General features: G+C 46.7%; 2 protein-coding genes across 3 annotated transcripts; both read left to right on the forward strand.

Annotated features, from left to right (window-relative positions):
• Positions 1-2,307: 2,307 nt before the first annotated feature.
• Positions 2,308-6,620, forward strand: LOC147260679 (alpha-1-antitrypsin 1-4-like). Of its 2 annotated transcripts, XM_086205504.1 has the most exons (7): positions 2,308-2,407; positions 3,138-3,770; positions 3,847-3,917; positions 4,537-4,733; positions 4,819-4,966; positions 5,053-5,276; positions 6,295-6,620. In XM_086205504.1, the coding sequence occupies exons 2-6, from the start codon at positions 3,146-3,148 to the stop codon at positions 5,251-5,253; spliced, it is 1,242 nt and encodes a 413-aa protein (XP_086061630.1). In that variant the 5' UTR covers positions 2,308-2,407; positions 3,138-3,145; the 3' UTR covers positions 5,254-5,276; positions 6,295-6,620. The 2 variants fall into 2 exon arrangements, with proteins under 2 accessions (XP_086061630.1, XP_086061629.1); XM_086205503.1 differs by lacking the exon at positions 6,295-6,620 and having other exon boundaries at positions 5,053-5,316.
• A 3,660-nt stretch (positions 6,621-10,280) lies between these two features.
• Positions 10,281-12,946, forward strand: LOC147260680 (hibernation-specific plasma protein HP-55-like). The gene is made up of 6 exons (XM_086205509.1): positions 10,281-10,361; positions 11,098-11,730; positions 11,807-11,877; positions 12,211-12,407; positions 12,493-12,640; positions 12,727-12,946. Exons 2-6 carry the CDS (start codon positions 11,106-11,108, stop codon positions 12,919-12,921), a joined length of 1,236 nt encoding a protein of 411 aa, XP_086061635.1. The 5' UTR covers positions 10,281-10,361; positions 11,098-11,105; the 3' UTR covers positions 12,922-12,946.
• The last annotated feature ends 713 nt before the right edge of the window (positions 12,947-13,659 follow it).

Genomic DNA, 13,659 nt, shown 5'->3' on the forward strand with positions numbered 1-13,659 from the left:
TTCAACCAAATGGTAAGCCTGCACTGGAAATTCTGGAACCAGTGTTTTTTCCTTTTTTTTTCTTTTCTCCTCTTTGTTGTTGTTGTTACTTTTTCTTTGTTTGTTTGTTTGGTTTTTGTTTTTTTCTGCTATTGTTGTTGTTGTTTTTGTCCCCCCCTTGTCTTCCCTGTCTTGTCCCTGTTCCCTCTTCCTATCCACTCCTGAACCTCAGTCCGGTAGCTTTATCAGTGAACCAACACCATTCCTAATAAAATTAAGCATAAATGGCAATAGGAGGAGTTTATCAGATTCCTCCTATGCAGAGTAAAACTGCTTCAGTACAACAAGGCACCAGGAACATTGACGCTGCTTGCCCCAGCTGCTGAACAGGACAGGTTAAAAAAACCAAAAACAAAAACCTCTCTCTGGGAAAAAGACGATGGGTTGGAGAGGGTAAATTGGCGTGGCAATTTCCCACTCAACCCAGTGTTGCTCAGTGTGAAATACAACAGGCAACCCGGCAATTAGGGGCAAGAACACAGCTTTTGTGGCAGTGTGAAAATGGCGAGAGTGTACAACTGTTTTGGACACTGCCGTGTTTATTGATGTCCCGCTGCATAGGGTACGTCATCATCACACCCCGAAACTCTGTGTCAGAGTGGGCAGACTGGTCGGATCAAACTCGCTCTGGCAAAAAGACGATCTATATATATGTATATATATGTAGGGCTTGATGGGGCCATGCAAATTTACCCTCTCTAGCCCGTCATCTTTTGCAAGAGCGAGTTTAATCCGACCATATATATATATATATATTTTTTTTTTCATTCATTCATCATCTTCCCCTTATTCCTTTCTATTAAGGGTCGCAGTGGGGCTGGAGCCTATCCCAGCGTCTACAGGCGAGAGGTGAGGTACACCCTGGACAGGTTGCCAGTCCATCGCAGGGCAAACATACAGAGACGAAGAACCATTCACACTGACATTCATACCTTCGGTCAATTTAGAGAATCCAATTAGCCTAGTCCCCAAATTGCATGTCTTTGTACTGTGGGAGGAAGCCGGAGTACCCGGAGAGAACCCATGCAGGCACAGGGAAAACATGCAAACTCCACACAGAAATATCCCGTGCCCGAGCCGGGACTCGAACCAGGAAACTTCTTGCTGTGAGGCCACAGTGCTAACCACTGCACCACTGTGCAGCCCACTTATATATATGTACATATATCATCAGCAAATGCTGGCACAAAGACTGATAATTTGGAGCAGCTCCCACTTGAAATCACTGAGAGTCACTCACGTGCCAGGTGTAGTTAACCTGGGGACGGATCTACTCTCCAGGGGTTGACCCTCGCTACAAAGGTTGGTAACCTCCCAGCGAAGTGGTAGCTCAGTATTGAGCTTGTATGTGTTTTCCAGTGGGGGACTCCAAGGTTCTGCTGAAGCCAACCCTGCGCTTGTGCCCAAGGTTTTTAACCCGGCATTGCCATTTCGCCCTATTGAGCTGTTTGAGTTCTATCCTCCTCCTTTCTTATCATGGAAGCACAAATGTTTGAATCCACTCTGCCCAGTGTGCATATTACCCCCCCCCCTTTTTTTTTTTACAGAATGGCTGGATTTAGAAAATCGGAACAACTGTTTGTGTCATGGGCTGAACCACACTTAGGTTAGCCTCTGACAAAGCAGTGCAAAAGCAGCGGATTGCAGAGGCTATCGCCTTGGCCTGTGAGAGGAGAGGGTTGTAGCCTCCCTCAGGGCTGTGCGCTCATTCCACTCATGGAATGGCTTCTTCATGGGCGCTATTCCAAGGTGTTTCTATGGAGGAGATGTGCGGCTGCTAGCTGGGCTTTGCCTCACACTTTCTCCAGATTTTACAGAGGGCATGTTGCTGTACCCACCCTGGCTCATAGAGTCCTGAGTGTGGTTTCAGTGACTGATGTTGGCTTACCAATGTTACTAAAGTTTTAAAAAATAACTGGTCCTCGAGTCTTGCTTGTTGGGATATACGGGTTACAAAACAACACTTTGCACATGGAGGGGGAAAATGGTCAAAACCGACAAAAAGTAATAAATATAACAAACTCTGTTACTGGGTGAGTTTTCTGTAGCTGAACAGAGTCGCTAGACTTCTGTGTTTTTAACTTTGTTCAGGATGGTGGCACTCGGAGAGCTTCTTTTGTAGGTGGTTTAAATAGTTGGAGAAATGCAGGATTAAAGCAATAAATTTGTTTGAAGTGACTTGTGCAACATGCTACCCGAGCTGGATGTTACTGTACTCATGACACAGCATGAATACAGTAGCTGAGCAAATAGGAGATAGTGCTGGAAAATCAACACACAGAGCCAAAGTTCAGCTGCTCCGGCTCCTCTTAAAAGAGGACAGCTCCCTCCATCCAGCCTGGGCTTTGTGTCTGAACCAACCAAGAAGGTAAGGCGTCCCACATATTCAGATATCTCCAATTATGACTGCGATGTTTGTTTTATGCTGTGGTAGGTCCGCTCTACCAGTGGGTAGTTTTTGCTGGTGTCTTTGAGTAATTGCATATTTACAGTGGACTGCAACCCTTTATTACAGGTTCCTTCCAAAATACTGTTGTGGAATTTATTGTTCGGAATAATAATTTTTGGTCTGCTAAAACTTTTCTGTTACCTTTTAAAAAAGAACGTCCTACAGTACAGTAGCAGTTACAGTGGGACCATGATTGACTTCCAATATAGTTGGAACATCATTCACACATGAAACTGGCATGAGCTCAGAAACCATCCAGCAGATGAAATCATGAACTTGATTCAGGTATCAAACTCTTATTTGTGTGGAGGAGAACTTAACTCATCTTCTCATTCCACAAATTCAACATTAAAGCCTCAGAAAAAAAAGTTAAAGAAGAGTTCCTCTTTGATATTTGATGTTTAGGACAATCTTTTATTCTCACTGATGAGGAGTTAATGAAATTCAGTTTGTTTAACTGAGATTCAGATGTTTGTAGGCCTCCTGGTGAAAAAAACCCCAATGATAATAACTTGAACTCCTGTTTAAACATCGTGTTCATGTAATTACACATTCCTCACTTCTCTGAAAACAACCGTGTGTATTTACTGTTGCAACCATTGGGTCACCATTGTGTGTGAACAACAATGCACTTTTGGACTTTTGTCAGACTCCATCATGATGCGTGTGGCGCTGGGCATCTTGCTCTTATCAGCAGTGGTCTGTGTGGGGAGAGGTCATCATGCAGAAGGTCACGGTCAAGGTCAAGAAGACCAAGAGACACTGGAGAGCAGCATCTCCCTGGTGGATGCAGCAAACAAGGAGTTCTCCTTCCGTCTGTACAGGGCGTTAAAGGCTCATCCTACCTCACAGGGCAAGAATGTCTTCTTCTCACCACTCAGTGTGTCAGTGGCCTTGGCGGCCTTGTCTGTTGGGGCCCGCGGGGAGACCCACCAACAGCTTTTCAGTGGTCTTGGTTTCAATGACTCTGTGCTGACGCAGACAGTGGTGGACAAGGCCTTCCAGACAATGCTGGACAAGACAAACAAGGAGTCTGACGACAGCAGCGAGGGCACCGCTGTCTTTGTGGACAACTCCTTCAAGCCGAAGCCGGAGTTCCTGGATGTCCTGAAACAGTCCTACTTTGCTGATGGGTTTAACGTTGACTTCAGCCAAACAGCAGACAGCATCAAAACCATCAATACCTACGTGAGTGAGAAGACCAACGGGAAGATTGATAAGATGGTACAGGGCCTGGATCAAAGCACCATCATGTATCTCCTCAGCTACATCTACTACAAAGGTAGGACAGGACGAACCTTGTTTGTCATTGTTCAGATTCTCTGGTTTGAATCAAAGATTTGATATTTTCTCACCAGGAAAGTGGGCAACTCCATTTGATCCTGAGCTCACCAAGGAGGACCAGTTCAAAATTGATGAGAACACAAAGGTTCGTATTCAAAGTTTAGTTCCAACAAACACCAGACCTCTTTGATGAGGAGCTTGTTAATGTGATGTCACAAGGTAGAACCTGTTCCCTCAGTTTAGCCATTTTGAGGCCACAGGATACATAAGTTAACTGACTTCTTTGAAGCCTCTGAGATAACTCGCTGAAGCCTATCCCAGCGGCTACAGGCAAGAGGCGATGCTCACCCTAGACAGGTCTCCAGTTTATTGCAGGGTCAACATATATAGACGGACAACTATTCACACTCACAGTCATACCTTCAGTCAATTTAGAGTGTTTTATTAGCCTAGTCCCCATGTGCATGTCTTTGGACTGTGGGATGATGCTGGAGTACCCGAAGAGAACCCACGCAGGCACAGGGAGAACATGAAGCCTCCACAAACAAAGATCCCATGCCCGAGACTGGACTCAAACCCGGAACCTTCTTGCTGTGAGGCCACAGTGCTGACCACTGCACCACCGTGCCACCTCTATATTTTCTTCCTTCAGTTACTTTGTAGCTATTAAATAAAACTTTTTCTTTTATTCAGTTGAAGGACCAACATAGAAAAAATTCCTCTTTCTCCATCTTCTATCTTATTTTCAAATCTATGTCCTCCAGGTTCCTGTCCAGATGATGCGTATGAAGGAGGAGATGGTTGATACTTATTATGACCAGATGATGAACACATCAGTCCTCCGCCTGCCCTTCAACAGCTCCTACTCCATGCTGCTGCTGCTGCCTGACGACATGGTGAAACTAGAGGACGCCATCGGTGTGAACCACATCACCAAATGGCTCGAGCTGATGAAATCCAAGTTAGAAACCTGCCGTTTTTTATTTGTAATATAGAAGCAGTGTAATTTGGCACTCCTGTCAATCACTTCCTGTTTGTGTGTTTAGGGAATATGATGTATTTCTTCCGAAGTTCTCCATCAAGACTGAATACTCCCTGAGGGACATGTTGGCTGACATGGGAATAACAGACATTTTTAGGGATCAAGCAGATTTAAGTGGCATCTCAGAGGGGCAGAAACTGGTCGTGTCAGAGGTGAAGACGGCAGTGTTTGTTTCTGAACATTTCTACCTGTCGGTTCTCTCCACCCTTCATCTCTCTCTTCCTCCACTGTGCACCAGGTCGTGCACAAGGCCACTCTGGATGTTGATGAGGCCGGAGCCGAGGCTGCAGCTGCAACAGGCATCAAGATAACAACTTACTCCCTCAGCCCCTTCCCCATCCCTGTAATGAAGTTTGATCGTCCTTTTATGGTCCTCATCACTGAAGACAGCACACAAAGGATCCTCTTCATGGGCAAGATCATCAACCCAAACATCTGAAGAGGAGACAGGCAGACTCACTGGTGACATCACATATTAAATACTAATAAAAAACTTGGTTCTTTGGGCCTTTGATTTATAATTGAGTACAAGATCATTTTAGCATGTATGAATGTTTGTATGGCTCTGCAGTGGCAACATCCTGGCATTGTGACCATTGTTAAGTGTTGAGCAGGAGACCATTAAAGTTCACCACTGCAATGCCAGGACTTTTGGTTGCTGGATTACTGAGGGAAAGGAAATCACAAGGAGAAGTTTAGATTTTTATTCCACATTGAATGGCTCAAGTGATTGATTGGGATTGGCGCTTGGTGCCCCCCCCCCCCAAAAAAACCATCAGTGACCACAATTGTTTCAAGACTAAAAGTATACAGTATTTTTACTCATTAAGATGACGTAACGAAGGAGTGTGTCAAAGAATGAGTAAACATTGAAATATTCACAACTGCCTGCCCTTTTGGAAACATGAACAAAATATCATCATGATGAAAACAAACCTGAAAATGGTGAAAGAGCTGTATAGCACCGAGAAAGAAGATAAAATGCTGAAAGAATTGTAAGCTACCATGTTTATTAATGTCCCACTGGATAAGGTATGTCTCTCCCCTGCCCCAAAACTCCATGTCAGAGTGGGTAGACTGGTCAGTTCAGACCTGCTCTTGCTAAAAAAAAAAAAGACTTTCCCCGTTCCTGAAATGTTTGGGTGAATGACATCTGCTAAATGAAGGCTGGGGAGCTCCGGTGTTAGGGCCTGGCACACCTTGCTGGTGTAGAATCTGCTTTTCCCCCAAGATGGCGCCAACCTCAGGGGATGCCAGCATGAGCCGTCACACCTGCAGCTCATCCCCATCAATGGCCTTCATAAGGACAGCATCTTACATTCCCTGGCTGTCAGATTGTTGACCTTCCTGCCTGGTTATGAAACTTTCCATGCCCCTTATTCCCTAGAGTGGTATTTCGTCTGTTTCGTTTTTGTTTTTTTTTTACTTTGTCAGGACTGTTCGTTATTTGCTAACCTTTGTTTCTGTTTTTCCCCCCCAGGGTTCCCGTTCCGTTGCTCGTCTACGCGCTTTCTGTTCGCCAGCCAGTCGTGGAGTGTTCCGGCCCGAATCGTCTTGTGTTTTGGTTCCTCCCAGTGGAGAGTTTTTTGATGTTTTTTATCCTCTTCGTGAGCGCTTTCTGTTGTACTCATTTTTTGTTAAATAAACCCTGTTTGACACCTTCCACTGTCTGTCTGCAATTGGTACCTCCCATATGTTTCATAACAGAACAATCTGACCAGTATGGACCCAGCGGACACACAGTGGGCTCTGTCAAGCTACGGAACCCGACGACGGCAATCTGAATAAGTGTCGGGGCCTCATTCTGCAGTGCCAGTTGGTTTTTGTTCAGCGCACACACTTGTTTTCCACTGATCACACTAATATTAATTATATCATCGGGTTGCTGCAGGGACGGGCCCTGGCCTGGGCACAGGCTAGCGCTGGCATCCGCCACAATTCCCTCTTACTTGAGGAGTTCATTCAACGCTTTGAGGGGATCTTTGACTGCCCAAGTCACGTGGGCTGCGCCGGGGATAGACTATTCACACTCAGATAGGGTGTGTGGTCGGTGGAAGAGTATACTGTGGAGTTTGAGACCTTGGCCACGGAGAGTGGCTGCAATGAGCCAGGCCTGCTGTGCGTGTTCCGACGGGGACTGAATGACTCGGTATGCGACGCACTCATTTCAGGATCACGCCCAAGAGACTTGGTGGAGATGGCAGACCGTGCAGTCGAACTCGACAACTACCAATGAGAGCGACAGCAGGATCAGGTCTCCCGTCACGCTCCTCTGCATTCCCTGATGCGACCTCGTTCCCCTCCACCTACCGAGCAGTCGGCCCCTGTCGTCAGCCAGCAAATGTAAGCGTGCTGGCGAGAGTTGTGTCAGCCTGCACCACGCTGTTGCGGCTCGTCCTTCTGGGGACACTTCTGTGGGGAAACGACACACTTGCGGTGCCATTCATGGTGGACTCAGGCGCAGACGATTCATTCATCGATGACAACCTGGCTAAGCAAGCTGGACTTCCTCTTGTGGCACTCGCTGAACCCCGCACGGTTCTAGATTTGCACACGCTCCTTGTCTTGGGTAATCACCTTGAACTTATCCAACTAACACTAATTCCGTCCTCCGCGTCTCCAGCTGTCCTTGGTTCTCCCTGGCTGGCGACTCACAGCCCACAAATAGACTGGTCCTTGGGCACACTCACTGTATGGAGTGTGGCGTGCCATTCACACTGCCTGCGTTCCGCCTGTCCCCCTGCGCCTCTGGACCAAGCCCTTGCCTTCCGTACAGCGGACCTATCTGCTGTTCCGGAGATCTACCACAACATCGGGGAGGTGTTTCCAAGCAGCAGGCTCTCTCTCTTCCCCTGTACCGACCCTACGACTGCGCTATTGATCTGCGACTGGGCGCTCAACTCCCGTCTATCCATCTCTACAAACTCTCCAGGCTGGAGCACGAGGTTATGGAGAGTTATGTTAGTGAGTCACTGGCCTCAGGGTTGATCGTTCCTTCGTCTTCCCCGGGGAATGGATTTTTGTTTGTGACTAAGAAGGATGGGACCCTCCGCCCGTGCATAGACTACTGCGGACTCAACAAGATCACCATCCGGAATAAGTACCCGCTACCGCTGCTTGATGCAGCGTTCGCTCCACTCCAGAGGGCACGTGTCTTCGCCAAGCTTGACCTCCGGAACGCGTATCATCTCGTCCGGATCCGCAGGGGAGACGAATGGAAGACGGCTTTCAGAACACCTATTGGACCCTTCGAGTGCAGGGTGATGCCATTCGGATTCACTAACGCTCCGGTCGTGTTTCATGCTTTAGTCAATGATGTACTTCGGGACATGCTGAACAAGTTCCTCTTCGTCTATCTGGATGATATCCTGATCTTCTCCAAGACTGAGCAGGAACACGTTCAGCATGTCAGGCTGGTTCTCAGACGTTTGCTCGAGAACAGACTTTTTGTTAAAGTAGAGAAGTGCAAGTTCCACGTGACCTCGGTGGCATTCCTGGGGTTCATTGTCCAGCAGGGCCAGCGATCGCCTGACCCTGCCAAAATCCAGGCGGTGACTGAGTGTCAAACCCCGACCTCCAGGAAGCAGCTCCAGCACTTCCTGGGGTTTGCAAACTTCTACCGGCGCTTCATCTGGGATTACAGCAAGGTGGCGGCGCCGCTGACCAGGCTCACATCCACGCTCCGTCCCTTCACCAAGACCGGGGAAATGGAGGCCGCTTTAAAATGCCTCAAGGTACTTTTCACCACTGCACTGGTCCTCTGTCACCAAGATTCTGCTCGGCAGTTTGTGGTGAAAGTGGATGCCTCTGACATTGAGGTGGAGGCCGTCCTGTCACAGCGGAGCGCTGAAGACTGGAAGCTGCACCCCTGCACCTTCTTCAGCTGGCGCCTCACCAAGGCCTCACCAAGGCGGAGCGCAACTACAACATAGGTAACAGAGAGCCCAGGTGATGGCACTCCAGGAATGGCGTCACTGGCTGGAGGGTGCCACCGAGACATTCATTGTTTGGACCGACCACAAGAACTTGGCTTACCTCCGCAAAGCTAAGAGACTGAACCTCCCACCTCCCTGCATTTTTGGAGCGGTCACCTGGCAGGTGGAGGAGCGGGTGCAAGAGGCCCTACAGACAGCAGTCGATCCTGGTGGGGCTCCACCGAACACCCTGTTCATTCCTGAGGCTGCACGCTCAGAGGTCTTGCTCTCGGTTAGCATGCCACCCTGGGCTGGCCCGCACTCTTCATCTCCTCCGCCAGTGGTTCTGGTGGCCGTCCATGACCTGAGACACCAGGGCATTCATAGCCACCTGCCCTCTGTGTGTCCGGGGGAAGTCCTCTCACCAGACCCCTGCTTGGCCCCTGGTCCACCAACAGAGTGACAATGTGGAGCAGCTCCCACTTGTTTTTTCCTGAGTCACTCATGTGCCAGGTGAAGTGAACCTGGGGACGGTTCTCCTCTCCAGAGGTTGACCCTCGCTACAAAGGTTGGTAACCTCCCAGTGAAGTGGTAGCTCAGTATTGAGCTTGTATGTGTTTTCCAGTGGGGGACTCCAAGGTTCTGCTGAAGCCTAACCCTGCGCTTGTGCCCAAGGTTTTTAACCCAGCATTGCCATGTCGCCCTATTGAGCTGTTTGAGTTCTATCCTCCTCCTTTCTTATCACGGAAGCACAAATGTTTGAATCCACTCTGCCCAGTGTGCATATTACGCCCCCCCCTTTTTTTTTACAGAATGGCTGGATTTAGAAAATCGGAACAACTGTTTGTGTCATGGGCTGAACCACACTTAGATTATCCTCTTACAAAGCAGCGCAAAATGCTGGATTGCGGAGGCTATCGCCTTGGCCTGTGAGAGGAGGGGGTTGCAGCCTCCCTCAGGGCTGTGCACTCATTCCTATCATGGAATGGCTTCTTCATGGGCGCTATTCCAAGGTGTTTCTATTGAGGAGATGTGCGGCTGCTAGCTGGGCTTTGCCTCACACTTTCTCCAGATTTTACAGAGGGCAAGTTGCTGTACCCACCCTGGCTCATAGAGTCCTGAGTGTGGTTTCAGTGATTGACGTTGGCTTACCAATGTAACTAAAGTTTTACTAATAACTGGTCCTCGAGCCTAGCTTGTTGGGATATATGGGTTACAAAACAACACTTTGCATGTGGAGGGGGAAAATGGTCAAAACCAACAAAAAGGAAGAAATGTAACAAACCCTGGGTGAGTTTTCTGTAGCTGAACAGAGTCGCTACACTTCTATTTCTCACTTTGATCATGATGGTGGTACTTGGAGAGCTTATTTTGTCTGAAGAGGTACTTGGTTTAAACAGTTTGAGAAATGCAGGATTAAAGCAATAAATTTGTTTGAAGTGACTTGTGCAACGTGCTACCTGAGTTGGATGTTACTGTACCCATGACATAGCATGAATACAGTAGCTGAGCAAATAGGGGATAGTGCTGGAAAATCAACACACAGAGCAAAAGTTCAGCTGCTCCGGCTCCTCTTAAAAGAGGACAGCTCCCTCCATCCAGCCTGGGCTTTGTGTCTGAACCAACCAAGAAGGTAAGGCGCCCCACACGTTCAGATATCTCCAATTATGACTGCGATGTTTGTTTTATGCTGTGGTAGGTCCGCTCTACCAGTGGGTAGTTTTTGCTGGTGTCTTTGAGTAACTGCATATTTACAGTGGACTGCAACCCTTTATTACAGGTTCCTTCCAAAATACTGTTGTAGTATTTATTGTTCGGAATAATAATTTTTTTGGTCTGCTAAAACTTGTCTGTTACCTTTAAAAAAAAAAAAAAAAAAAGGCCTTCAGTAGCAGTTACAGTGGGACCATGACTGACTTCCATTATAGTTGGAACATCATTCACACATGAAACTGGCATGAGCTCAGAAACCATCCAGCAGATGAAGTCATGAACTTGATTCAGGTATCAAACTCTTATTTGTGTAGAGGAGAACTTAACTCATCTTCGCATTCAACAAATTCAACATTAAAGCCTCAGAAAAAAAAGTTAAAGAAGAGTTCCTCTTTGATATTTGATATTTAGGACAATCTTTTATTCTCACTGATGAGGAGTTAATGAAATTCTGTTTGTTTAACTGAGATTCAGATGTTTGTAGGCCTTCTGGTGAAAAAACCCAATGATAATAACTTAAACTACTGTGGAAACATCGTGTTCATGAAATTTCACATTCCTCACTTCTCTGAAAACAACCGTGTGTATTTACTGTTGTTGCAATCATTGGGTCACCATTGTGTGTGAACAACAATGCACTTTTGGACTTTTGTCAGACTCCATCATGATGCGTGTGGCGCTGGGCATCTTGCTCTTATCAGCAGTGGTCTGTGTGGGGAGAGGTCATCATGCAGAAGGTCACGGTCAAGGTCAGGAAGACCAAGAGACCCTGGAGAGCAGCATCTCCCTGGTGGATGCAGCAAACAAGGAGTTCTCCTTCCGTCTGTACAGGACGTTAAAGGCTCATCCTACCTCACAGGGCAAGAATGTCTTCTTCTCACCACTCAGTGTGTCAGTGGCCTTGGCGGCCTTGTCTGTCGGGGCCCGCGGGGAGACCCACCAACAGCTTTTCAGTGGTCTTGGTTTCAATGACTCTGTGCTGACGCAGACAGTGGTGGACAAGGCCTTCCAGACAATGCTGGACAAGACAAACAAGGAGTCTGACGACAGCAGCGAGGGCACCGCTGTCTTTGTGGACAACTCCTTCAAGCCGAAGCCGGAGTTCCTGGATGTCCTGAAACAGTCCTACTTTGCTGATGGGTTTAACGTTGACTTAAGCCAAACAGCAGACAGCATCAAAACCATCAATACCTACGTGAGTGAGAAGACCAACGGGAAGATCGATAAGATGGTAGAGAGCCTGGATCAAAGCACCATCATGTATCTCCTCAGCTACATCTACTACAAAGGTAGGACAGGACAAACCTGGTTTGTCGTTGTTCAGATTCTCTGGTTTGAGTCAAAGATTTGATATTTTCTCACCAGGAAAGTGGGCAACTCCATTTGATCCCAAGCTCACCAAGGAGGACCAGTTCAAAGTTGATGAGAACACAAAGGTTCGTATTCAAAGTTTAGTTCCAACAAACACCAGACCTCTTTGATGAGGAGCTTGTTAATGGGATGTCACAAGGTAGAACCTGTTACCTCAGTTTAGCCATTTTGAGACCACAGGATGCATACATTTTTCCATTGAGTTCACTGACTTATTTTAGGTTGTGAGCTAACTATTTCTCCCACTTTAGTTATTTTGGGGTCACAAACTATATTTTGTTCCTTCAGTTAATTTGTGGCTATTAAATACAACATTTCCTTCAATCAGTTGAAGGACCAACATAGAAAAATTCCTCTTTCTCCATCTTCTATCTTATTTTCTCATCTTTGTCCTCCAGGTTCCTGTCCAAATGATGTGTATGTATGAGGAGATGGTTGATACTTATTATGACCAGATGATGAACACATCAGTCCTCCGCCTGCCCTTCAACAGCTCCTACTCCATGCTGCTGCTGCTGCCTGACGACATGGCAAAACTAGAGGACGACATCTGTGTGAACCACATCACCAAATGGCTCGAGCTGATGAAATCCAAGTTAGAAAGCTCCCGTTTTTCATTTGTAATATAGAAGCAGTGTTATTTTGCACTCCTGTCAATCACTTCCTCTTTGTGTGTTCAGGAAGTATGATGTATATCTTCCAAAGTTCTCCATCAAGACTGAATACTCCCTGAGGGGCATGTTGGCTGACATGGGAATAACAGACATTTTTAGTGCTCAAGCAGGTTTAAGTGGTATCTCAGAGGGGCAGAAACTGGCCGTGTCAGAGGTAAAGACGGCACAGTTTGTTTCTGAACATTTCTACCTGTTGGTTCTCTCCACCCTTCATCTCTCTCTGCCTCCACTGTACACCAGGTTGTGCACAAAGCCACTCTGGATGTTGATGAGGCCGGAGCCGAGGCTGCAGCTGCAACAGGCATCAAGATAACAACTTACTCCCCCAACCTCACCCCCGTAATGAAGTTTGATCATCCTTTTATGGTCCTCATCACTGAAGACAGCACACAAAGGATCCTCTTCATGGGCAAGATCATCAACCCAAACATCTGAAGAGGAGACAGGCAGACTCACTGGTGACATCACATATTAAATACTAATAAAAAACTTGGTTCTTTGGGCCTTTGATTTATGATTGAGTACATGATCATTTTAGCATGTATGAATGTTTGTATGGCTTTGCAGTGGCAACATCCTGGCATTGTGACCATTAAGTGTTGAGCAGGAGACCATTAAAGTTCACCACTGCAATGTCAGGACTTTTGGTTGCTGGAGTACTGAAGGAAAGGAAATCACAAGGAGAAGTTTAGATTTTTATTCCACATTGAATGGCTCAAGTGATTGATTGGGATTGGTGCTTTGTTCCTCCCCCCCAACAAAAATCAGTGACCATAATTGTTTCAAGACAAAAAGTATATTTTTACACATTAAAATGATGTAACGAAGGAGCGTATCAAAGAATGAGTAAATTGTGAAATATTAACAACTGCCTGTCCTTTTGGAAACATTAACATATCAACATTATGAACAAAGTCGGCAAGTCCTCAACATTCCTCTATATCAGACCAGTTTTTCCTCCTCCTCTTTCTTTCCCTTCCTCCCTTGTGCATCTGAAGCCTCAGACCTTTTCATTTTTATGAAATCCAGGTAAAATGCAAATATCTACCTATCTTGATAAAATACATGGACTTTGGCTGTCACGGATGCGCATCATACGATGACCCACCCCCCACTCTCAGTGTGGCAGGGGAAGGGCAGGTTCCAAAGTGTATTTACATCTTTCTTCTTTGC

This window comes from Aulostomus chinensis, chromosome 6 (genome assembly GCF_037954235.1).
Source record: "Aulostomus chinensis isolate RoL2024-O1b breed Wild chromosome 6, RoL_Achi_v1.0, whole genome shotgun sequence".
In the NCBI taxonomy this organism is placed as follows: Eukaryota; Metazoa; Chordata; class Actinopteri; order Syngnathiformes; family Aulostomidae; genus Aulostomus; species Aulostomus chinensis.